Below are 25,940 nucleotides of genomic sequence, written 5' to 3' on the forward strand. Positions count from 1 at the left end.
TAAGGCATACCAAGCTTTTCTTTCCCAGGTGCATGGCAAGGGCCAACATCAGATGTGATGTGGATGAAAACATGTGGCCAACTGCTGAAGGCCGTTTAGATTAGACCTAACAAGACTGTTCAGTTTTGTATTCTTGTGTGGCTTTTTGTATATATGTGTATTTTTACACATATGGGACCATGGCTAATTATGTTTACAATTACGATAATTATTTTTTGGGTTAGGCCACAATTTACAGTAATGTCCCTAATACAATAAAATATACCCTTTACTGCAAAACTGTTACTGACTCCTTTTTTGTCTAATCTACATTCCATATAGTACCTAACAGTAAATATCACTCATTGTGTAGACAGTATGTTGCCAAAAATGCACACATTTGAAAAAAAAAGTCCAAATGAAGTGGATTACAGTAAAAATGAACTGACTAAGAAAACAACAGATGTTACTGTAAAATGTCTGTTGTTTGCTGGGAGAGGGTAAAATATTACATGTAATACTGTTTCTGTATTGCCATCAAATGTTCGTTTTTTTTACAGTGGTTGTGCAGTGATTGACTATGTTCATCTCGAAAAGAGCTAGTGTGTTAGTGTTTGAAAGAATGATTGGATACTGAACCAGGTTTGCTGTGTTTTAACAAAGTTGTTTGCATTGTGAAATGCAGAGTTGTTATTTAGTTAAGAAAATGCGCTTTTGAACACGATATTAACTATTTGGCTATTTGTGTGAGGTCAATGTGTTGCTGTGTTTAGAGTTTTGACAATGTATCACAAGTATTGGGAAATGCACGTTAGCAGTCGTCAAAAACCCTAAATAGGATTAGCTGGCGTTTCATCCAGTTATGAACTGGGTTCAGCTTATGATTTTCTGACCATATTAAGTAGCTGGGGGAGATTAGGCATCCATGTTTTGCGCCTTTGTCCAGACTAAATATACTGGAGCAAACTAGCATCACATGGTAGTTCTACGTAACTCCGTGCATGGAACATAAGTCCGGCTTTCTGGTGGCACCTAACGTACCAGGTGGATATAATACTGCATGTCGTGGTTTTGCTCTGGGTACCTTAGTGTCTGCACATAGACGGAGGCTTAAAAGAATAGCACAAGTCACATATGGAACTCATTCACCAATGCTGCTTGAGTAATTTAGTTTGTTTAAGTGGGTTTTTTTGTTTTAAGTCAAAATAAGCCCAATTTTCCGCTTCCTTGTCCGATGCTCACGGTTGGCTCTGCGTTTCACAGAAATTACAGCTTTGAAGACCAATTCAAACAAGTGACATGATGGTAACTCCTTCATCACAAGTTCTCCCAGCACAGTGGACTGAGTTTAATGTGTGGATATAACTCTTAAACCGGCACAGGACTGATCTTTTCTCGTTTCACCAGTCATAACACGTGAACGCAAACCTCACTAAATCTTCCTTTGACCCCTGGTTGGTTTGGCACTGATATGCATTGGTTAAGCTTTTTCTGGTTTGCCAGGGCATTTCTCTGCCATATTATAAACATTAGCCATACTGTAATTCAGGTAGTCTTGGAACTCATGTAGGCTACAACCTCAGGTTTTGCTGCCAAGCCAGAAAACGCCCTATTTGCGTAAGCTAGTGTCGCAATCACTGCAAAATCAACTTAATGCTCGGAGGCAATATAACTTATTTGGTGGCGCAAAGCGGGAAGTTCCCATAATGCATGCAAACCAATTCAAGTATCCACGAAGAGTTCCTCAATAGTTTAACTTCTGCTGTGAGGTCGCATAGCGACGTGGAGAGCAAGGGCAGCACCCTGTAGCTCGTGCAGCTGTTCTTATTAAGCAGTTCTGGAGCTCGTGGTCATCGGAAATGCATCATTTCACCTCCGCGGGACCGTCGATGACTCACTTTTGTGTTTAACATATAAACCTCACGGATGAACAAGCAGAAGTTGGTGCTGCATAGTTAGATAAAATTATCCACTCAAAACGTAAACTTTTCCTTTATCAGATTAATTATTTATTTAATTGTACTAAAGAAAAAGCAGTGCATTCTGCGGAGATGGAAAACATGGTGCTATTAACAGTATTCCTTGCCGCTGTTTTATACGCCGGGTCCTCCGCTGTAGCGGACAGAAGATCGGAGATCACCGAGGCAGTGGTGAGAAGAGAATGTTTTGAGTAGTCGTTACTTCAAATAGCGCTCAGAGTGTGTTTGCATTGTGTTCGCAAGTGACAGTTTTCCATACAAGAGCGCCCCGGCAGAAGATCGCGCGTGCCTGACAGGTCACAGACATAGCCTTTTGTGTAGTTTATTTTTACATTCGGTATATTTATTCCCACACTTTGTAATTGCGTTTTCCTCATGGTGCACAGGAGCTATAGATGGATTATGATTAAGAATAATCTTAACTGTTTGAGTGTGTTACCGCAGACTTATCTAAGGAAGTTTGGATACCTTAACATCCCACTGGATGTGCATGCACAAGACAACACGAGCGGTGAGGACGTGAAAGAAGCCCTCAGGTAAAAACACAAAGCATGAATCATGTCATTTATGAAATTTCCATCGTTAGTATCATCATAGTATTATCACTGCATTGCCAGTGCATGGCTACACATTACCCAGAAAAGTATACAAATCTATCATGTAAATGACAGACTGTTTCAGAGAGTGTCCGGTTTGTCAGTTACTGGAGTAGCTGACAAAGCTACTCTCTTGAAAATGAGACAGCCACGTTGTGGTGTGGAAGACCCTTTCAACCAAAAGTCTATGAAGTACAGGCGGTTTGGTGGTAAGTGAACTCTTCCTTATCTAAACGAGTTTCTCTGTCTTTTGGTCTCTATAGCTGAGCAGCAGTGTTCTGCAGAGACAATTGTTACTGTTATTGTTACTGTGTAGTAACTGCTGTACTGTTGTATTTGAAATAACAAGTTTCTTCATGCTTTAGTGCAAGACTGGAGATAAGGTGCTGAGGATCCTCAAATCAAAATAGTCTGTGGGGTGGGGGAGGGGGGTTACTGCCTGCAGTCATGTTTCCAGGAAAATGACTCATCCTGAACACTGTTTGGATCTTGCTCTGGCATTTTCAAGAAGCGGAATTTGTCCCTTAGAAACTGGCAACTGCAAGACTAGTAAACATTTCTGTATTTTTGGAGTTCAGGAGTGAGTGTAATGAAGCCTGTGACTCAAAGTTTCTGTTTATTTTTCAGGAGTGTGGAGAAAGAGGAATCTAACGTATCGTATCTATAACTACACCCCAGACATGGGGAGGCCTGAAACACAAAGGGCCATCAGATCTGCCTTCAAGTACTGGAGCGATGTCACACAACTACACTTCAGGGAGGTGGACTATGGCAGAGCAGACATTAGGATCTCATTCCATAAGAGGGAGGGCTGTCCCTCACCTTTTGATGGGCCAGGTGTGTATCAGTAGTGTGTGTGTGTGTGTGTGTGTGTGTGTGTGAGAGAGAGAGAGAGAGAGAGAGTGTGCATGTGTGTGTGTGTGTGTGTGTGTGTGTGTGTGTGTGTGTGTGTGCATGAGAGAGAGAGAGAGATAGATTATGTGTGTGTGTGTGCGTGTGTATGTGAGAGAGAGAGAGAGAGACTGTGTGTGTGTGTGTGTGTGTGTGTGTGTGTGTGTGTGTGTGTGTGTGAGTGAGAGAGAGAGAGACTGTATGTGTGTGTGTGTGTGTGTGTGTGTGTGTGTGTGTGTGTGTGTGTGTGCATGAGAGAGAGAGAGAGATAGATTATGTGTGTGTGTGTGCGTGTGTGTGTGAGAGAGAGAGAGAGAGACTGTGTGTGTGTGTGTGTGTGTGTGTGTGTGTGTGTGTGTGAGTGAGAGAGAGAGAGACTGTATGTGTGTGTGTGTGTGTGTGTGAGAGAGAGAGAGAGAGAGAGAGAGTCCATGTGTGCATGTGAAGGAAAGGAGGAATGGGTGATTCAGACAAATTCAGATAATTATTGTGGTACTGTAGCCTGCAACCACTCTAGCTGTGCTACATGTAAAATAAAAATAACACAGTCAGTACAATGACACAAGGATCAGATGTTGCCACCCATTCCTCCTCATTACTGCAGTTGTCCACTGTATTACTTGCATGATATTTTATCAGTTTTATCAGATCAGTTTAAATTTGGAGAAGCCTTGAAGCCCAATAAAGAACCTGAATGGTTTGTTGAATTGTTGACCATCACAATTGTGGATTTGTCAATTGGCAATGTATTTTAATACTAGTGGACATTGCATTAGTGACATATACATTTGCATTGCCAGTTCTTGCAATGGCAGCCATGAAATTAGGAAACAAAGAATACAACAAAGAAATGTATTTTGAACAGGTTCCACTTCCTACCAAATCAATTCAGCAGTACTCTGCATGCACATGTGCTGAAGGTCATCTGGCCAAAATGTCCTGTGTTTCTGGACTTTGTGTACTTATGTAGACAGTTATGTACTCACCATTGTCTGTTACATTTTCAAGTGATAAATTCAGTAATTTTCTTTGAAACTACCAGCAACCTTTTGCTTTAGTGTGAATTTGGAAGGTTGAGTTTGCTAAAAGGTTATATAGACTATGATATATTATTCAAAGAATATAGCTAATATTACATCAGCATGAAATGTATTTATTTTTACAAAGTCCCCAGGGTTTTACAAAAGTAGACCTATATTATTTAAGCATTGGCTTATATTATTTCAGTCATCTCAGTAGGAGAATTCTGGAGATCTTTCACAGTTAGCGTTGGGTATTTCTACGACCAATGTTTCTTAAACTATGAGCTCAGACCCTAAGGTATTGCCAGTGGGAAACTCTGAGAACGTCTAATAGAAGGCCAGAGACAACAGAGCAAATCCATTTCATGGAAAGATGGTCTCAAATTATCTGTCATAAATCACTGTGTTAAGACCTTGGACCACAACTGTCACAACTCTAGGCAAATTCTATGCCATTGTGCCTATACCAGCAGACAGCAGTGCTAAGCTAGTGCCAGCAGTCGGTGCAGTTCTGTCTCCAATCAGTCCACATATTATTTAAACTAGCCAATCATGTTCTGTCCACAGGTCATGTGCTTGCCCATGCTGAAGCCCCTCCTTCTGGAATTGTTCACTTTGATGAGGACGAGTTCTGGACGGAGGGCAAATCCTATGGTTCCAATCTGCGCATTGTAGCAGCTCACGAGATAGGACACGCCCTGGGTCTGGGCCACTCCCAATATAGCAGCGCACTTATGGCTGCACACTACACCGGTTACCGAGCCAACTTCAAACTGCACACCGATGACATCCGAGGCATCCAGGCACTATATGGTAATATTATGGTGGGGGATTGGTGTTTAATTGCATATTTAATTGCAAATTGTACCATTTTGTGACTTAATATTTACAGTAGGGAACCTGTAATGTCTGTTTTTGTTTTTTTCATTTTTGTGGTACATTTTTTGTTAACTTCTATGAAGTAATGTGTGCAGTTCGCATGAGATGATGGTATTATGTCATATCAAAAACGAAACGTAAAATTGTGTCAAACAGGTATCAGAATGGTGTGAAATCTTGAATAATAACACAAGAATTATATGATGCAACAATAAATCCTGAACAATATTGAGTGCATCTAACACTGTTGCTTATGATACATTCTGTCTATATTAATACTCTTGTGAAACTCTCTCTCTATATTAATACTCTTATGATACACTCTGTCTATATTAATACTCTTTTCCATTCAGGTAAAAAAATATCTAGTACGACCACAGATGAAAATATTTACACCACGTACACCACCACAGCGCCTTTCCCTAAAGGTGATATTCCAGATGCATGTGAAGCCAAACTTGATGCCGTCATGCTGGGTGAGGAAGCGCAGCCTCATAAACCTGGATTCATGGATTCATGACGTTCATTTCAGGGGTCTCATATAATCACCATAAAATGCCTGTTTGGTTTATGTCAGGTCCTTGGCGTAAAACATTCGCTTTCAGTGGGGATTACGTGTGGACAATAACAGATATGGGGCACAACACTCCCATTAAGATCAGCCAACTCTGGAAGGGACTACCGGGCAAACTTAATGCAGCTGTGTATTCTCAGAGAACCAACAAGACCTACTTTCTTAAAGGTATTTAAATCTATTTTATACACATTTATATTACTTGGCCAGTTATGGTGCACTACGTAGATGAACAGGAGTCCTAATAATAAGGAATGTATCATTCACTCAGCTTGTATGTGCTTTTTGGTCATTTGTTGTACAGTAGCTTTTTATGCAGCTGTTTAAATTTGTCAAATGAGGGACAAATTGTTTTATAGCTTGTTAGAATTTTTAATAGACTGAAAAACAGGAGGAAGATTGGAAGAAAATGTTTTTTTTTGTGTGTAAACGTTATGTTGTCATTAACCTTTTTTAGCTATGAGTGTTCTGAGAAACTTAGCAAAGCAGTGTTCCTCAAACATCTGCATCTTGCTTCTCATAAAGTTTATGTGAATCGTTCTTGTTGGTCAATGACTAACAAATGTCTCACCCTGAGTCAGTTCAATGTAAAGCATTAAATGCTGTGCAGTGACTTGTATATTTGTCATCATAGAAGACATGAATCCTGTCATCTTATTAGACATGGAGAGGTGAACATTCCAGTAATGTTTACCTGATTGTTGGGATGAAGCAGTAAAGAACAGTGTAGATGGGATTTATGGACTATGTATGGAAAACCACACTTTTGCTCTCGAATTTACCTCAGCAGAAATATTTGTTCAGGATGAGGAATAAATGTAAAAGTCGAAATAGCAGTGTACATACAAACCAAACTGATCTATGTGTGCTCAAGACCCCTGCTGACTTATGCTAAAGATGTTGCCAACCAGTTGAGATCTAATATAAACATGTTTTTCACTGCAGAATAACCACTGATACTGAGATGTTCTAAAAACTAGGTGAACTCTGTTGAGTGAAAAAAAGATGATATCATGATTGTCATGAACTGATGACAAAACAGAATGACAGCATGCAGAAAAGTAACATTCCTTTCTAGATTATATATATATTTTATTTACTCTCTTTTTGCATGCTTGTCTTTGTATGATGTAAATGCAACCACTTCAGGTGACAAGGTATGGCGCTTTACAAATTTCCAACTTGACTATGGATACCCCAAACAGCTCAGGAGAATCCCTGCTAACATTGATGCAGCACTGTATTTTGAGAAGAACAAGAAGATTTTCTTCTTTAAGGTAACACACATGTACTTGGGTCTGTACCAAAGTTCCACCTGAAACGATACATTGTCATTTATGACCATAAGGAGGCAGTAGTGCTGCATCCATAATCCATTGCGACACTAGTACTATAACATACTATTAGTACTGTTTTATTTTTCCATACATAGTAATTGTTAATCGGATATATTTTTGTGCCTCCCCTTCTGTTTTTTAATGTTAGGAATTTGTCATTGTGTATTCATATCTCAGTATGTGTTAGACAGGATTTAAAGGAAATATGAATTATCCTTTCATCTTGCTACAGGGTACAGGATACTGGCAGTGGGATGAAATGGCTTACAATGATCTCAGCATCTATCCCAAACCCATGTCCCGCCTCTTCACTGGGGTTCCATCTAATCCTGACGCAGCTTTCACATGGACCAATGGCAAGATCTACTTCTTCAAGGGTGACAAATACTGGCGCATAAATGAACGGCTAATTGTTGACCCTGGATATCCCCTCAGTAAACGAGAGCGCTGGATGAGATGCAACCACTGAGACTCTAGAGGGCACTCTTCACTTTGAGATTGCCTTCAACTGCAACGTTACTGTCAGGGACATTGTCACTAGACTTCTTGAGCATTCAGAAACACATGCTGTGTGATTATAGCTGTGCTGTGGTATTTGTGAGCTGAGGGTAACAGTCCGGTTCCCGTGGGCAGGCCTGATGATTCTTTTCCTCAGACTGATGTTCTTTTGTGTTATCACATGATTGCTAATTTCAGGGATCAGACCTCAATCATACTGTCAGTGCACTGAGAACAAGTGGAATACACTTGAGTATGTTTGCCATTTATATATTATGGGTTGGTATTTTGTAACAATGCACAGGTGTAGATCAGAACATGTGTATGTAGAGATTAACGGGTGTACTCTAAGGTACAATAATTTCTTTGTACTTCTTAGATGCTGAGTGTATATTTCAGTATTACAACGTAATACAGATTCAGTTTTGCTTAGACTAAACTACTAAAACAAGAGTAGAAATATAGATTTTCACTAAATATTTTCTTACATGAGGAATCAACTTTTGTATATGAACAAAAGAGCAGCAGCGTCCGACCAAAGTGCTAATGTTAAGATAACTGTTGAAAAATAATATAATTATGGCACACAGAGCAGCAGTGTTGATGCTGTGGACTGGATGCTGGGGGAAAGAGAAATGCTAAGCAAAGATTTGTGCATTTTATGGCACTCTTATGGATTCACTTTATATTTGCGTTACAGGCCATTTCTAGTTTGATATGCCAAGCCATGTTTATAAGATGTTCAATTACTACAAAAACACCTAATAAATTTTTACTTGAGCACATATATACTTTTTGTTTATATGTGGTGTTTTTTTTTCTTTTGTCTTTGTTTCTCTAAATTCTTACTTAGTTTTTCATCATTAACATTAGTAACTGTTAGTGATGTTTATTACTCACCCCCCTTAACTGTCCTTTAACCCTGTTGCCATAACTGAAGACAGAGTATGATGTCAGCTTTGAAGCTAATGAGAAACAGCCAGCATAGAAAAGCATTATGTCATATAAGATGTCAGCCAGTTGTTAAGGGAACATTTCAGACCTCATGCTGAAAGATCTTAAGTTATAGGCTCACACTGTAATGCAGGGTTGTTTTTAAAGAGTGACACCTTTGAAAACAAACGTTTTATAACACTTTATCCATTTGCCAACTACATAATTGTGTCCCGTGATTCATTATAAGATGTAATTTCATCAACTGTCTTTCAGCATGTTTCCTGGTTCTTTTGCACAATGGCTTCATCTCTGATTAACTTGGGAATTTCCAACATATCAGGACCAAATATTTTTAACATGTATGTAGAACGTACAGAGACAGATACAGGCACTCAAATTACATGGCCGCTTAGGTCCCCCATGCCACCAGGGGGCCCCCAAGAGCATCAAGATACCACTGTGAGCCTATTAGTTACACAAGAATTTGATGCTGAGGTGATGGTATGGGGGAGACCCCAAATGAAATTTTGCTTAGGGCCCCATGAAGGCATGGGCCCACCTGATAACATAGGAGTGTATTTGTGTATATGTCGAATAATATATATGAACACAGCCTCTGATATCTGTCCTCTAGTCAGTACTTTGCATTATTCAAGTCATATGTGGGGTCTGTCATGACTGACTAGACCATACAAATGAACAAATGCCTCAGTAAGACTGTTTTATGAATTTCACAATTTTTTTAAAACATTTTTATACATATCACATTCATGTCCTAAGAAAGCAACAACAAAATGTATTTAGCATACTTAGTTACAGGCTTGGTGTTAAATTTGAAACTTGAAAATGAGCTTGAAAACATACACATCTGAACAGAAATAAGGCATTGTAAAATTTAACACATAATCCGGTACAATCACACAAAATGGAAATAAATTGGGAAGAAGGAAATAAATTGTGATTCTTCTGATTCTTGTGTTATCTTAATCTGACCACAAAAGTTAATAAATAAATGCACAAACTCTCATTACTTCATCAGCTTCAAGAGGTTCATTATAGATGCCCATCAATACCAAGGCATTTATAGTATAGAAAGATTTTAGTAGTGTGTAACTGAAATATGAAAATCCTGTAGTGTTAAAAGAAGGAAATGAGATTTTAGTATAAAAATTAACTAGCAAAGATGATTAGAATACAAATATGTGGACAACCTATGAATCTTAACACTGTACCACATTGACCAGGTGTCCAGTTATATCCCAAAGCAAACGTGTTATCAGAAAAAAAAACTAAAACGTCCAAACATGCTGACAAAAGTTCATATTCATACAACCCCTTCAGCATAAAACTTGAAACCTGAATCTCAATATAAAAACTATACAAGTAACTTAATTATAAAACAAATTACACAATCCATATTAAAAAAAAAAAAAAAAAAAGAAAAAAGCAAATACACTCTCACAGACACACACACATAGGCACATCATAGATTTTTTTCACACTGATCTCTGATGTATGATGGAATTACATTTAACAGAGACTTCAGTTGAAACACAAATCTGGTCCCTGTATTATTTTGCCACTTCGGTATGAGAATCACCAGCAATTACAAACCACTGTCCATTTACTACCTTGCAAAAAGTATCGCCTTGTACACCACCTACTGCTCACCATTATTTTTGGATGGTGGATCATTCTGATGAAGCTAGTAAGACTAACTGGTGTAGGAGAATCTGAATCTGATATACTTCCAGCTCATCAGGCAGCAGTGTTGCACAACGTCACACCGGGTTAAAGAGTTCTGCTATCAGAAACATCAAGACAATAGTTCATATTCATAAAGGACAAAAGGACACCTAACCCAGAGTGTATAAGATAGCAGGGCAATAGAGTTCTGACCTCCTACAAGGTGTTTCTAGTAAGGTGTTATGTCTGGCTGGTGTATGTATGATTTACCCTTGACCTACAGCACGGTAACAGCACATATCAACCTCTTTGCAACTATGCCTTTAAAAATTAATTCAATTAATTTACAATTTGTTGCACTCTCAGGTATCTGAAGATACTTACATCAGCACTGCAGTTCACTGAAAAGCTGCCACTTTTGATGGAACACAAGTTATCTACAAAAACTGCCTCTGTTGTTAAGACTAATGGTCACTTTTCCATAATTCAAATATGAAGGAAAATTAAAAATGAAATACTGGTGCTATTTTAACATAATCACCGGGCTGTGCATTATATACATAATTTCAATAATCGGTTTGTTGGCAATTGGTGGAAATACCTGGTATAATCAATATGGCTGGCGAAGGGGCAAAATTCACTGTAATTATTGTTCTAAGTTTTACCACATCATCATATCCACATGCAGTATGATCTAGTGTCAAGTTCTAGTTTTGCCATATTCCCCACAAATAATGTACAGCATGACAAGTATCACTATTATCAAAATCGTCATTACAATTATCGCGATACAAAATTTAGGTCTTATCACTGACCTTTACCACGTAGTACCATGCTGTTATGTGTTCTCCTTACCCAGATTGCTAATGCTACAGTCACATAATTCAAACTCAGGCGTGTGCTGCTGGCGCAGCGGCCGTTAGTGGTACAGTGGAGCCAGTCTCATAGTCCAAATCAACCACAGTGTGGTTGGCAGTGCTCAGGCTGCTCAGAGACGTGCCCGTGCCCATCTGACGGTCTCGAAGGCTCTGCAGGTAGCTCTGTGGTACAAAGACAGAAATGACAGTAGGTGAACTGACCTTGGTGTGTGGCCATAACTCCATTCCCTTGCTGTATGGGTTTGACTACATGGTCCAGTCTGAATGCTCTACTTGGTAATCATAATCTTCTAATAAGAATATTAACAAAAAAGCTGATTCGCTTTCCTCTCCACGGTCTGAGGAACACCTAACATGATATAAATTAATTATATATATTACTTGACGATATATATACACACACACACTTCTATTATATATAAATTCCATATACCTTTTTCTATCTGGTCATAGTATGTACGAAAAATAATTGCAGATTTGCTCACACAGGTGTGAAAGGAGGATGTAATGGCCTTGTATGTGTCTGGAGTACATGTGAGCACATGTGAGTACATGTCTGGAGGTCTGTGTGAATGCGATTATGAATATCAGTTGTATGGGCAACTGAGAAACCAAATAAGCATTTGATTTTTTTGAGCATTTCTTTTACATAGAAGTAGTTATCCTCACTAATTTCCATCCCTATATGGGACACAGTCAGAATTGGTATAGAGGGTTCAGCAAGAATGTACACTTGGGTATTTTTCATTTTTATTTATTGAATGTAGAAGATTTAAAAATATATATTGTGCATATGCTTGATTTGCACCAGAAAGACTTTAATTCAGACCCTGATTTGCCATAAGACAGATAAAAGAGCTAAAGAGCAGTTTTGCCCTCTGCATGCACACTTGTGAGGAGCTTAAATGACATCTAAACTACAGAGCACTCACAGGAGAATCCAAACATTTTAGCTAGTAAGCCACAATAATCTGTGTGGCTGGCAAAGGGGCAGAATTCAGTGGTCACACCAAGTAACTGAGGTCATAGCTGAATTGCAACGACTTCAACACACGTCCATGTAAACATCTGAAAAAACATTTGCACTTCCAGTTTTTATTTAAGAAGATAAATCACCATTAGGTTCTTATGAAACTAACTGGTGCTAGGAGATCTCCAGCATAACGTTTGACGGGAGTCGGTTTACGACGATATGTTCCCTCCTGGCCTCCGGACAGTTGGAGCTTTTTAGCGTCCTTCTGTCTTATTCTCATGAGCTGGACTCTCTTCTGCCTTCTGCTGATGATAACTGAAATAAACAAACACAAGCAGTGTGATCTTACTGCGATAAACAGAAGAGGAGATTTGTGATGTACGAATTTAGGTTTGTGCAAATACTAATCTTTTGATACCGCCAAAGCGAGTCAAAAACCACCCTCAGGTAGTCATCTTTGAGTGTGTAATGATTATTACTCTCCTCTACCAGTACATCATGCCCAGTCTTGCACTATTTGTCTTTTAGCTATAAAGGATTATGACTCCTATTAAGCCAAAATAAGCATCAAAATAAGACACCTAATCTTCCCTCACCTTCTGTGTGTGAGAAGCCTTCTGCAGTGAGCTTCCACTGTACCAGCATGCCCATGATACTGAGTGCAGGCCAGATGCCCAAGATGACCCAGCTGTACCAGCAGAGGGGCACGGGAGCAGAGACCAAGCGCAGGCAGTCATACACATACGTAGCCAGCGCCAGCATCTCCACAAAGTAGTCAGCACACACCGTCATGGTAGCTGCACCAAACACAGCTGTGGAGAGCACGGTGAAGAGCTTCTGCCACTGGAGGGTGAGGACGGCACACAGCATGCCCGTGCCGAGGAGAGCACCAAGGGGTACCTGCGATGGATACGGGAGGCACCATTGGTTCTGAAGAATGTGCAGTATGGAACCTTCTAGAACAGGGCCATTCAACTGGCGTCCCCCCCCCCCCCCCCCAGTTGAACAGCACTGTTTTAGAATGATCTCTTTAAATGTTTAAAGCTTAAGCACAATTAAAAACAATAAAGATCCGTGTTCTCCTACAAAATGCAGACGTCTGAATATAAAACCCGCACAAGTCACAATCAACAAAAGTACCACCACTACATATTAATGGATCCCTTTTAATTTAGTACAAATGCATCTCAGATATATTTTATCATCTCAGGACAGATTTAAAGTGGTGTCAAAGGGAATGAAGAACGCTAAAGAGAGACGGGTAGGGTAACAAGTCTTACAAGACGTGCTTGTCCTACATCTCCCCAGGCATCAAGCAGTCCGGGAGTCAGACATGGGACACCACATCCAAGCTTTCCAAACTGCTCTATTTAGTGAGTTTGTACATGAGAGTGCAATCTGAGGTCAGACATAACAGACCCTGCTATCAGCAGCCCTAAATTAATAACAACTGAGCCCATCTTCCTCAATCAATGGGAGATTGAACAGAACCATACAGGGATTTCAAGTTCCATTCTTCAATCCCAACAGCTGGCTAAGCTTCTTGGAAACCTCAAATGTGTTTAATTTTTTTTTATTCTTTCCTAAATAAGAAAAAATTCTTTATATGCTTTGCAACCCACCAACAGTCCGTAAAAGTAATCTACATTGGGTATGGAGGACACAGCATGCTGCACGTTTAACCTAGCACATATGGGCTCAGTGCCCTCGTACCCAAACGGTGCCAGGGGTGTAGAACTGCTGGGTGAGCAGGAGGCCGGCGAGCGCGAGCAGGAGGCCCAGGAGGAGGCCGGTCATGAAGAGACCCACGCTGCGCACCAGCATGGAGACCAGGCCGCAGAGCAGACCAATGCCCAGGCCGATCCCCGCGCTGGCCTCCACACTCAGCTGGGTGTCCAACACTCGCTCTTTATGACACAGCAGGAAGATGATGACGGAGCCAAACATCAGGCCAGAGAGGAACATGACAGCTTTGAAGCAGCGGTAACCTGCAACAGGGGTCAAATGTCAAATGAACCATTTCACTACTCTGGCCTTTGAGTCTTTTCCAATTAAAAAGATGTAGGCCTACTCCAAAAATGACTAAATGTTCACTATGAAAAAAACCTAGCTTTAACTGTAAATTGGGGTTTATTGTTTTCTAGTTGCATATTAAAGTTCCAGTATATTAACATTAGCTAGAATATAGTATAGTAACTTAGCTAGAATGACTAGAAGTGGTGAAGGTTTTAAAAAACAACTAAATGTCCATCTTAAAAGTTCTGCACCATTAAACCCTGTTCTGATCTGACTAGAGAAGAAAAAAAGAAATGCAGCATTCAGCCCAATCAAAGAAGAACATGTGACCCTTGCCAACGGCCGTAGTTGTTAAAACCCTAAAAACTCATAATTTGGATTTTCAATATGGATTAAAGAATAAATGTGGATCACATTTTTAAAAGTTCCTTAAACTCAACCATAATCAAGAATAAAATCACTTTTCACCATTGTCTAGACATTTCATGTGACATCATGAACAGAAAATTTCCTTTTAGTCTGATCTTACCAAAGAAGCAATAGGTAATTCCAAAAAGACAGCACATGGAGCAGATTACAGCAGGCATGACCTCATACTTCCTCTCTATCTCCAACTGACAGGGGTCCATGTCCCCCGGGCCCGTCGCCACCTCATCCAACACCAGGCCCGCCATGTCCGTTATTCCGACAAGGAAAGGGGACGTCCAAAAATGAAGGACACGGATTATGACCTTGAGTTCATTGGGACCGAAGAATCACCTGAAGGCAAAGAGGAAACTTTGTCTGTGTGATGCTCTGAAGACATGAAATAGTGCTCGTACAAAGCTCAACATATGGCCTGGCTATAACGTGCCATCTAATGGTGGAAAAAAGGGCTCTTGAAAGCAAGGCATGCAGGATTTAATGAAAGCCTATAGGGATGAAATGACTAAAAGCAGAATCCAACCACACCCATCTTCTCAACTACTGCTCACACACACAACTCTAAGAGGATGTGAAATCTGTTGACCAACTGTTACTTTTTTCCTGGTTGCTGGAACGAAACAGTTTAAATTGTACATTTCTGAAAAAGCACATTTCTGAAAAAGTTCAACTACTCACAACACCCTAACAACAAAGTCTAACACTAATAAATGAACTAATTTTTGTTATTGCACACTTTCGGTTGGCCTTTGAGAAAGCAAACGAACATGCGTGTGGCGATTTTCATCTGCGATGATAAATTGCAGATGCTTTCGCTGGATGTCTCCAGTGGAATCGACTTGAGTGTCTCGGACTGGTTGCACACACTAAACACCAAGGTAGACAGTAAGCCTGCATCCCAGTGACAACTGTTTTCTTAAGATTTTGTCATTGGCTTGAAGAATCACAAGAATGCAACACTGGCATTCATCATTTGAATATAGGTATCTTCAGTTCTGTCACACTTGATGAAGTTTCTGGATCTGGTAATAGTTAAAATAAATAGAACTATTTGTATTCAGAGGTCTCAGTAATCCAGATCTTCATTTTTAGGTCTTAGTCACTGGTATTAATTCTTCTCACAATTTAATGCTACAACTAACCCTAGAAAGCCACAATTAATTAAACTGCTTAAACTACACAAACTAACAACTAACTAGTGATTCTTCTTCACTAACAAATTTACCTTTTTATTGCAAATGCTGTATCTGATTCTTTTAAGACAATGAATGGTTTCAAAACCTTTTCTTAGATGATTTGTTACCCCAATTAAAATGTTTTTAAAATTTGTTGGTGTTGCCCAGCTTGGGTGTTTCGGTACTGCAGATCGGGCACACATTTACATTTTGGAGCTTGGAGCAGCAATAAAGCAAAACTACACAATACTAGGAAAATTACACAATTACGTTTGGTATAATCTAAACTTCGTCAGGCAAATATGTGGAGATCAACCAAATGTAATATTGCTGCCTTTGAAAAGATTTCTGCTCAACATTAGAGACCAGATTACATTATCTTAGTGTTTCAGAATTGAATATGACATAGACAAAAAAAAACCCCCCAAAAAACAAATGTTGTCCTTAATGGCATCAAGTGCATACAGAAAAACATCAGGCCATTTTCTAAAGGTCCACCCCCCCACAAAAACCCAAAACTTAAACTGGCAGAACAAGATTAGCAAAGTATCGAGTTGCAAGTAAACATGACGTTAGTCTGTGAATTACAGGAGTGAGCAGGGGGTTAAACTCTAGTTTGCCTGCTTGTCTTCTGGGAGGGGGCGGAGCAGAAGAGCAGCGTGGACACTCCTCCCCTTGTCTCGTCATATAGGCCAATGATCTCACCCAGCCACGATCCAGTTACACCAAACTCACGTTTTCAGGCCTGCAGAAGAACAGCTTGGATCGACCTTTTCTTCGTCCTTCTTCTTCTCATTCGCACTCTTTTACTCTCCATCTCAGCATGTGAAGTGTATAACAGAGGGCCAAAGTGGAAAGACAAACGTTCGCTCCCTCAGTTGTTCCACAAATGGAGGAGTTCTTGAGTCAGTTCTTCTGCTCACTCTCTGGGTGATGGTCAAATCCAATCACCAAACTATGCCGATATGGTGCTCGTTTACAAGATATTGAGATGAGTGCTTTGCACAATGTCTGAGAGAAAAGAACAGCACAAGAAGCTCAGATGTGTGGTTCGGCATATGCTTGTGCATTCACACCAATTGGTAACATCTTCAGTCACAAATTGTGAAAGTTATAATGCTAAAAACTGGGTGCAGTGCACACACACCCTTACCCATATTCCTTCTCTCTGCCTTTACAAAGGCAAGCTCTGTGTCACAGGCGTGTGTGTGCGCACGCGTGTGTGCGCACGCGCGTGTGTGTGTGTGTGTGTGTGCACGGAGCAGAATGAAGCTATTATGGGGAGACACAAAGGCTTAGATCTTTGGCTATGACCCCGTCTGCTTAGTAAGCTTAAGGCATGCTCAGAGAGAGAGAGTGCGTGGGACAAGACCGATTGGCTGAGTGCTCCAAGTTTTAAAGAAATTCCGCCTCATCACATATATCCAACTTTTTGATTCGCTAAAAGAAATGACTGACTTGTATTTTTTTAAATGTAGCATTACACATGAGGGACAGAGTTAGCAACACTTCTTCCAGGAAATCAAGACTGAAAAATAGGGTGTCTTGCTGGTGTATACACAGTAAATAAGATTTTCAAAATATATATATATATATATATATATATATATATATATATATATATATATATATATATATATATATATATATATATATTGTAAGCTTAAGAGATAATGGGAGCTTTGATGGCCGATACTGCAGAAAAGTTTAATAGGAAAGTTCAATTGCACAGGGCAAAATCATGATTTTTAATTAACATACAATTAAGTGCAAAATCCTTTACAGCATCATATGTGTTCCTAGTGTGGATGAAAACGGGCAGGATTGGTCTTGCCAGGCACATGGGTCATGACAAGGTCAATAGATCATGGTCAGGCAACAAATAAAGACATAGCCTTATGACAGCCCTTGGTGATAAACGTGTTAAGCCATGGATCACCACGTTTTGTCTCAATAGTGGAAAAGTGAGAATTTTCAGAATGTTTAACTGAAGGGATGTGAACATAAACAAACCATATATAAATATAATATAAAATGTAAAAAGCCTTTAAATATAAAATATTGAATATAAAAGCCTTTAAATCTCAAACCAGAAAGTCTAACATCTTTTTCCAGCTGGGGTGTTATAAGATGAAGCATTGGTTTAACAATCGCCTCACCTTTTTTAACCTGCAGATCTTTGATATTTAAATTGCATAATATATGCAAAAATCATACAAGTGAGAGTCAGCGCTTTGAAGCAAGCACAGCCTGGAGCGTGATGGAGTGCAAATTTTACAAGTAACGGCCTGATGCAGTTTGTGCGTGCATGTGTGTGGAATGTTTATGAGCGAAACACGCTGAGCATGAGAAGAACTGACAAGAAAAAGAAAAGGTGGCTGTAGACCAAACCCGGAGTGTCGAACCTCCACCAGCAAAGCAGAGATTTGTTGACTTCCTGACACAACCTAACATGAAACAATTAAAGTGGTTCTGACTGCCATGACTTGGATTTGGGCTAAACCTTAACCTCAATCCTAACCCTAACCCATAACCATAAACCTAACCCTAAACCCCAAACCCCTAACCAGTAAACCCAAACACTAACCCCCAACCCTAACCCTAGGGCCTTTCACTTGAGACACAATGAAAAGACTAAATAACCGAAGCAGGAGAAGGAACTGGCTGTAGTTAGGGCTCTCTACACAGTCACCATAGTTACTCATGACATTAATTTGTTAGTCTGGTATAATCATGCTAGAACGGCATCGGAAATAGCTATATTTGACTACAGCTAATTATCAGCTAGCTGGAGGATAAAATACACAAAGTATTTTCTTTTTTTACTTTCAGGTGTCAAAATGGAACATGCAATTACAACTGAACTCTGGGATGAATTACTTAGATTTAAAGGTTAAAAGCTGATGATTTAAGAGCACATTTGCTCTTGTATGTCTGCTGTCAGCACCATCATCCCCTACATTTACAACATTCTATCTGGTTGCAGAAAAGACTTCAAAGTTCATGTTGTGTGTCCTTTTGGACTACAGTTCTATGGGCCTAAGATGATTTAAACCTAAGATGTTTGGATCTATTTGCACATGTATTTTTTGTAGAACGCTTTCTTCAGTCAAAAGTAAAATTGTTTAATCTGTATAATTTCACATTTCAGATTTAGACTTTAGATCATTTTGTTTTGGGGCAGGAATCTGTGCTAATGTGTTACTGGCTGTTATTCCATAATTGCCCTATATGACATTGTAGGTCACAATAGTAATTAGGTCAGAGATTTGTATTTTTTAGTCAGGTTGAAGAACTAGGACTATGAGAAACAATCCTGAAATAAGACTGGGTTGTATTTAGAAAGCTGTAATTATTTTATCAGTCTCAGCAGCTTTGAATTTGATGTTTATGTTCTCATTAGACCAAAATTTCTTATAACAATTATGCAGATGGCGGCAAGAATATACAGCAACTGATTTACTGTATTCATGTGGAACTATGTGTCCCAGAAGTGTAGGTACGTTTACACCAGATTTAAAATGTTCTATTATCATGTCTATAACTGTATATGATTGTGTCTACAGTTGAGCTAAAAGACACACTCTACATTTCAACATTCTCTTTTAATTGATCTTTGAATAAAATTTCATTTTAACTTTTGTACAAGCATTCTTATCTTCAGACCTTTTCATTATCCATTATTTGTATCAATCTGCCACGTAAAGCAATTTGAATGACCCCAGTATATGAAAATGCATCATACAACTTGCCCTGACCTTCCATTAAAAGTTTGAATCAATGGTTTTTGTTTTTTTTTAAACCATTCACATACAAGGATGGATACCTGGTGACTACCTGACTTAATAAAGACTTTTATTTGCAATATAACTTGCTTTATACCTCTAGAAAAAAGTGCTTATTCAAAGGCAAGTAATTAATTCAAATTTCAGTACTGCAGTGATCAAATACTAAGCAATAAATTGGAATGCCTTCAAACCATTGAAAAAAAAAAAACATTTTAAATTTTAAGTTCAGTCACAGTTTCCAAACTCTGCCTGAACCAAGCAGCTAAGAGTACTGAATGACTTGTATGAGGACAGTTTGTAGCATTAAAAATACTGAGGCTACGTGAAGGAAAACCGTGTCATGATGATTGTGACAATTATTCTGTTGTAAAAGACAATCTAGAAAGAATCTCGCAAAAAAAAATTTAAAAAGTTAAAATCTGTGGTCTCGACCAAAACACACACTACGATTATCTTGTGCTAGTTTCTGTAATTTTGCTACAAGTCTTGCCCTAAAATTATGTATTATTTTTGGATAAAGTTGTTGCATTTGAATGACAAGAGAAGAATATCATAATGTTCTAACATTGTTGGTCTATCTAGTGTAAATTTAAATTTTGTTGGGGGGGGGGGGGTCATCCCAAAGAGGCAGCCCAAGTTAGCACCGCAACATTTGCTGTAACGTTCCCTGACCCCTTAGACGAGGAGGTGAACTTTGATATCTGCCCTCTTTCTTTCCTCTGTCATTTTCAGAACAAACCAGCAAGGCAGGAAACAGGTCTGTTCCGGTTTACCTTTCCCCTCAGGACCAGGAAACAAAACAGGAAGAGGAAGACGTGGGAGGGAATGCGTCACACAGAATAAAAGGATTCACACTTTCCCAAACACCTAAGATGTCATGTGTCTGCATGATGCTCAGTAGCGTAAGGTAAAAAGTAAACAACAGATTCTCAGTTATCCTAATGTAGTTTAAAATAGCCAAAGATGACAATTACCATCCAAGATGTACATACATTTATTTTTATATATATTTTATTTTATATATATATTACACACACACACTGCCTTAATCCTTAGGGCATAGATTCAAGGTCCATAAAAATATGGATGACAGAGTCTGGTGTGGATGAACTTGACTGACCTCAACCTGATAGAACACCTTTGGGATGAATTAGAGCGGAGACTGAGAGCCAGGCCTTCACATCCATCATCAGTATGTGACCTCACAAATGCCCTTCTAGAAGAATGGTGAAAAATCCCCATAAACACACTCCTAAACCTTGTGGACTGCCTTCCCAGAAAAGTTGAAGCGGTTCTAGCTGCAAAGGGTGGACCAATGTCATATTGAACTCTCTGGACTAGGAATGGGATGTCACTTAAACTCATATGTGAGTCAAGGAAGGTGAACAAATACTTTTGGCAATATAGCGTTTGTGTGTGTATATGTTTTTTTTATATCTCTACATATCTTACCTAAGTACACTGCAGTTAATTACTTCTTCAGATTTTATATATATATATTTGTTTTTTATATATTTTATATATTTGAGTTTGTTAATTAATTATGTGAACTGGATGTCCCAGCATCCTCTCCAGCGATCCTATTCACAGTGCTGATTAGAGGCTGATGGAAATATTTAATCACCATCATTGTTCTGCAGGAGTGGGGGTACCTACAGGGCTTTTGGCAGCTTCTCCAGCAGGATCTTCACTCTCCGTTCACAAACACACAAAAAAAAACCTCCAACAGTGACCATTGAACATTCTGAGAAACTCAATTTCAATGGTGAAACAGATAGTGAAAAAGAGAGAGAGCTGGACACCTGGAAGCATGTTAAAAAGTAGACATCACATGGAGAAGGAGTGGGCATCACTTGAAGGAGTGGACGTCACTTGGAGAAGGAGTGGGCACACAAAGGTCTTTCACTTGGAGACGTGTCTGCTGTTTCACTGTAAACTAACGCATGGCTAAACCTGCAGCTTTTACTCAAATTGAAATGATGACTATAGCAACCACCTCCAGAAAACTGATCAATAACTTAGTCATAAATATGAATAGTATTTCTAACAATGTCCCAGTAGTGTCTCTGCGAACTGTTACCATGAGCTACAAACCCATCCAGATGGAGGGTGTGCTTACAACAAGGAGTTTGCTATGAAGGAAATGGAGGAACATTTGGAAATAATCTCCAGGTTAGCGTACATGCCCAGATGCAGAAGTTGATTCAAAGAGGCCAGCTGGTGATTTCACTCCAGGTCTCAGCAGAAACAGGCCACGTGGCTCAGTGCTGTGCTGCATCAAGCTGTAAAGTAGCGTCCTTAATAAACTGTATATGCCAAACCTCAAACAGACCAAACTAGGTATTCATGGGATCCCAGCACAAAAAGTGCAATGATTCACTTACCAGACTGCTTCACTAGTGTTTGTAGTGTTCTGTACGAGTTATTATCAATTTTAAGTATATGTTTCTGCCTTTTTGTTGAATACCATGACCAAGATGACAGTACAGATTTCCCTTCTGAACTATAATCATAACTATGAGCTCACAATTAGTCTGCATCTAAAACTATACAAAAGCTCTGAATGTGTGTAGGCCACAGTAGACACATGTCCACTGGTGTTTAACACAACCCGTGATTTACATGTCCAGAGACACAATAATTTAAAGCTGTTGTGACGAACCTAACAGTTCTTGCTAACTTCCGCCACTGCAAGGTTTACTAAAGCCGTCCATGTTGAAAAGTTTAGCTGCTGATTACAAAGCTCAACACAATCAGAACCTTCCTTCCCTTTTAGTTACAATAATAATTTAGTTCCCTTTTGTTACAATAATGCATTATATCCATTTACTTTTACTTAAACCCTCTAAGCTTTGCTAAGTCTTAGTATTAACTGTACGTAACTAACCCTTTCATACAAATGAAAGGGTTATTTAAAGTACAGCAAAAAGCAAACTACATTTCCTCCCAGCTTTTAAAACTGGGACATCACACACAGGATTTGCTGTCCCCTTACTGACTGAAGTCTGAAGCGTTAAACAACTGAAGCCTTTACACTGGCAGACTGCAGAGAGCTTCTTACAGCAAATGGGAGAAGAAAAATGCTTAACACAATAAGTGGCATTTATCTTAGTCACATGTTCTTGCACACACCCCTCAAAACTGGTGGAATTATGTGGATTCAGAATTTACATGCACTTTCACTCACAAATTCCCCCAGTTTCAAGCCTAACTGACCATTTCATAATGGTCAAAGCATGAAAGTGCCATGAAATTACAATCATTTCAGTGCGAAAAGGGAGTCAAGGTGAATAGATGCCACAAGATTTCTTGAGATCACTGACAGACAGCATCATCAAGCACTTCCCAGTAATTGGCTTTCCGATGCCAGCAGTAAAACAGAAATGAATATGTGTAAACAATTCACTATAAAGAAGTGGAATAAAGTAAACAAGGTCTGAACATCCTGCATAGCATGAAGCAATTAGTATTAACCTTTAGGACCGAGTTAAAGTACATAAATGATAATTTTCTATATATGTGCAGAAGTACCGGTATATGAAGTACATGAAGACACATACTGTCCAACCACCCACATACACACAGACTATAGTCTCTGATCTGTGCAAGTATAGAACCAAGTCTGTCATTTGAAATAAATATACAGTAGACTGTGTCATTTTGCTCTGAGAATACCCACCTTGCAAAGGCTTGCATTAGCGGCCTGTCCAATTATCAAATTTGCATTTCCAAAAAACATTGCCTTTGCTACCTCTCCCTATCAAATGCCTAGGTGAGGAGAATATACAGCCTCACACCTATGTTGTTCTGGAAATTTCTATAAGTGTACATATCCCACAGTTTACAGGATGTGGCTGACTGGCTAAATGAAACCAGGGACAACTTGAGAGTACCTGACAAAATGTAGCCAAATGTCTAGTGCTGAAACCATGAAAGGATTTGATACATCAATGAACCAACGAAACCAGCAAACAAAGCTTTTACAAAACCCTTTCTGCAAGAAGTAACAAAAAGGTACCGAGGGCCTCAAAGTGTAAAAAATGTGCATTAAATAATGGCCTATAAAATGACTGGAATATCATGGTTTGGGATAGAAGTGGCTAATTTCGTGACCAATTTTGAAGTGGAACTGAATGTACTAACTTATACACAGGCCTATAGCCTTAATTGCATGTCACTAACTATATATGAAGCCCATATGGATGCAACTTTTCAGATACGAATTATATCTAGCTAAGAAATGATGTCAGCGTAAAGCGGACTTCATCATTCAGAACCAGAATGTCCATATCCAGAAGACCCATGATATGCTAAATATATGTCAGGAAAACTGGCCCATTGTCAGCCACAGTGAGCTACACCTAATGTTTTCACTGAGACAACAGCAGCTGCACGTTATCCATTACCATTTGGGCACTAATCCAATTCAATCTTATTTATTCTAAACGTTGAAAACAACTGTATGCCCAAGCAGCTAAATCAATGTGGAAATTACTGATGATCGCATATCCTCTTCTATGACAAAACACAAGCTGTAAGGAATTTGGCTGTGATGCTCATACAGAGAGTGGAACAAAACACTTTACTGTACCAAGTGGCCCTTGTGCACTGCACCCTTATGCACAGAGGTGGCCTTGTTTCTCAGTGAGGCATCAGTGAGAGAGGCTTCAAAGATCAGCTTTCCCACTTCACCATAAAAACACTCGCCCCAAGAATTAAGTGTGAGAAAAAGAGCAAAGCAGGAGTTTTGCCCTCCAGGGTATTTAAACAACGTGTAATGGAGTAAAATGCATCTTTAGGGACTAATGTCTTGTGACACCTCTTTGACAATGACCATTTACCCAGCTGACCAGTGTGTGCAGCTGTTCACTTCATTCCACATTTGGCCTTTTTTAACACAGCAAAGCAGCCTGGCCCTCCAGAAAAAAGACAGTTGGACCAGCTTTAGGGGAAATTGGCAAACCACTACTGACCAGTGACTACATGTGAAAACTAAGCTTGTAATGAGGATTTACTGGTAAGTTTGCTAGCACATACTTATTAAGCAAACTACGAGACACTGATGTTAGAAAAAAAAATATTAAAAGTTATTATAAAGTTGTATGCAAGTCAATTACTCTCCGATTGACCACTTTGAAAAAAACTAGACCACCACCACAAACTAAAGAAGGGAATTATGCAACCAACATCTGCTTCTGACTAGGAGTTCTAAATTACCTCTCTCTCAGGCAAAGTAAGGACTGTGTGTGTGTGTGTGTGTGTGTGTGTGTGTGAGAGAGAGAGAGAGAGAGAGAGAGAGAGAGAGAGATATCCTAGAGTCCAGTAAGCACCATCTGGTCGAAGCCAAGTGGGGGAGACAGAGGTGTAGAGGATCTGTAACTGGAGATGCAATGTGATCACAAGAACTCAAAAAATTATGTACCACTCAGCGTATTCGTAACATCCATTAGGTCACACGAATCCATAGAGCAAGCGCTCAAATAAATCCTCGTGTATGAAACATTTACATGAGATCTCTATTCACCGATAGGGGTGGTTGGCCGCAGTTCGATGCCAATATGTTATCCAAGCAGACAAATGTAAAAAAAAACAACATAAAACAAGTTAAAACTAGGTATGAGAGAACAACTCAAGTCATGCAACTTTTCAATCGAACACATTTTACTGTGATATGTGCGCTAGTGTGACCACGCGATTGAATATTAATAATTCAGAAAACAAGCACTTAAAAGTGTTTAAATAGTACCGAAAACCGCACTTAAAACTCGATTAGAGTATAATACAGTACTACAACGCAGCAGCACGTTTCAATGATGCCAGATTACAACATACACTTACCGACGATTGTCAGCGGTGCGGATATTCTGTCTGTACTGATCGATAAACCAGAAAGGAAATCGTCGAAATGAGTTGGTTTCCAAAATGTAAACGACTGACACCCCTTACAAGAGCGCACGGCAACAGCGATCCATTCTCAACGTTAACATATCGTTTGTTTTAAAAGTTAGCCTTTTAAAAGGGTGACAGCGATCAGAAACAGCCTTTACACTCGACAGTTATTCATGCGTTCAAATTCTCCAGCATTCTCCGCAGAGGGTTGGCCTGCTTGGCTAGCAGATCACGTCTGGAAAAAGTTAACTGATTGAGACCAAAGGAAACGGTTCTCCCTTCTCACTCCATAATCCCTCCCCCAAGTCTCTCCCCTATTGTCTCAAGCAGCAAAGGTAACTTAGAATTATGTAAGCCATTGTCTCACACACATCCTAATACATTCAGCCTACCTCACTACACATGGCTACGGTTGTTTAGA

At 39.4% G+C, this 25,940-nt stretch overlaps 2 protein-coding genes across 4 annotated transcripts; one reads left to right on the forward strand and one right to left on the reverse strand.

The window, feature by feature from the left end:
- The first annotated feature begins 1,642 nt into the window (after positions 1 to 1,642).
- On the forward strand, positions 1,643 to 8,542 carry mmp19 (matrix metallopeptidase 19). The gene is made up of 9 exons (XM_077010162.1): positions 1,643 to 2,129; positions 2,403 to 2,494; positions 2,630 to 2,763; positions 3,182 to 3,391; positions 5,035 to 5,280; positions 5,700 to 5,822; positions 5,924 to 6,088; positions 7,070 to 7,197; positions 7,490 to 8,542. Exons 1-9 carry the CDS (start codon positions 2,031 to 2,033, stop codon positions 7,724 to 7,726), a joined length of 1,434 nt encoding a protein of 477 aa, XP_076866277.1. The 5' UTR covers positions 1,643 to 2,030; the 3' UTR covers positions 7,727 to 8,542.
- Positions 8,543 to 8,914: 372 nt separating this feature from the next.
- On the reverse strand, positions 8,915 to 25,810 carry LOC143517534 (transmembrane protein 198-like). 3 transcript variants are annotated; one of them, XM_077010183.1, is made up of 6 exons: positions 16,578 to 17,289; positions 14,774 to 15,003; positions 13,942 to 14,216; positions 12,825 to 13,128; positions 12,395 to 12,543; positions 8,915 to 11,417 (listed from the first exon to the last, which is right to left on the reverse strand). In XM_077010183.1, exons 2-6 carry the CDS (start codon positions 14,916 to 14,918, stop codon positions 11,268 to 11,270), a joined length of 1,023 nt encoding a protein of 340 aa, XP_076866298.1. In that variant the 5' UTR covers positions 14,919 to 15,003; positions 16,578 to 17,289; the 3' UTR covers positions 8,915 to 11,267. The 3 variants fall into 3 exon arrangements, with proteins under 3 accessions (XP_076866298.1, XP_076866289.1, XP_076866307.1); XM_077010174.1 differs by lacking the exon at positions 16,578 to 17,289 and adding an exon at positions 25,469 to 25,809 and having other exon boundaries at positions 8,919 to 11,417; XM_077010192.1 differs by lacking the exon at positions 16,578 to 17,289 and adding an exon at positions 25,469 to 25,810 and having other exon boundaries at positions 11,278 to 11,417; positions 12,372 to 12,543.
- Between the last annotated feature and the right edge of the window lie 130 nt (positions 25,811 to 25,940).

The sequence above is a fragment of the Brachyhypopomus gauderio genome, chromosome 1, assembly GCF_052324685.1.
Source record: "Brachyhypopomus gauderio isolate BG-103 chromosome 1, BGAUD_0.2, whole genome shotgun sequence".
Classification (NCBI taxonomy): domain Eukaryota; kingdom Metazoa; phylum Chordata; class Actinopteri; order Gymnotiformes; family Hypopomidae; genus Brachyhypopomus; species Brachyhypopomus gauderio.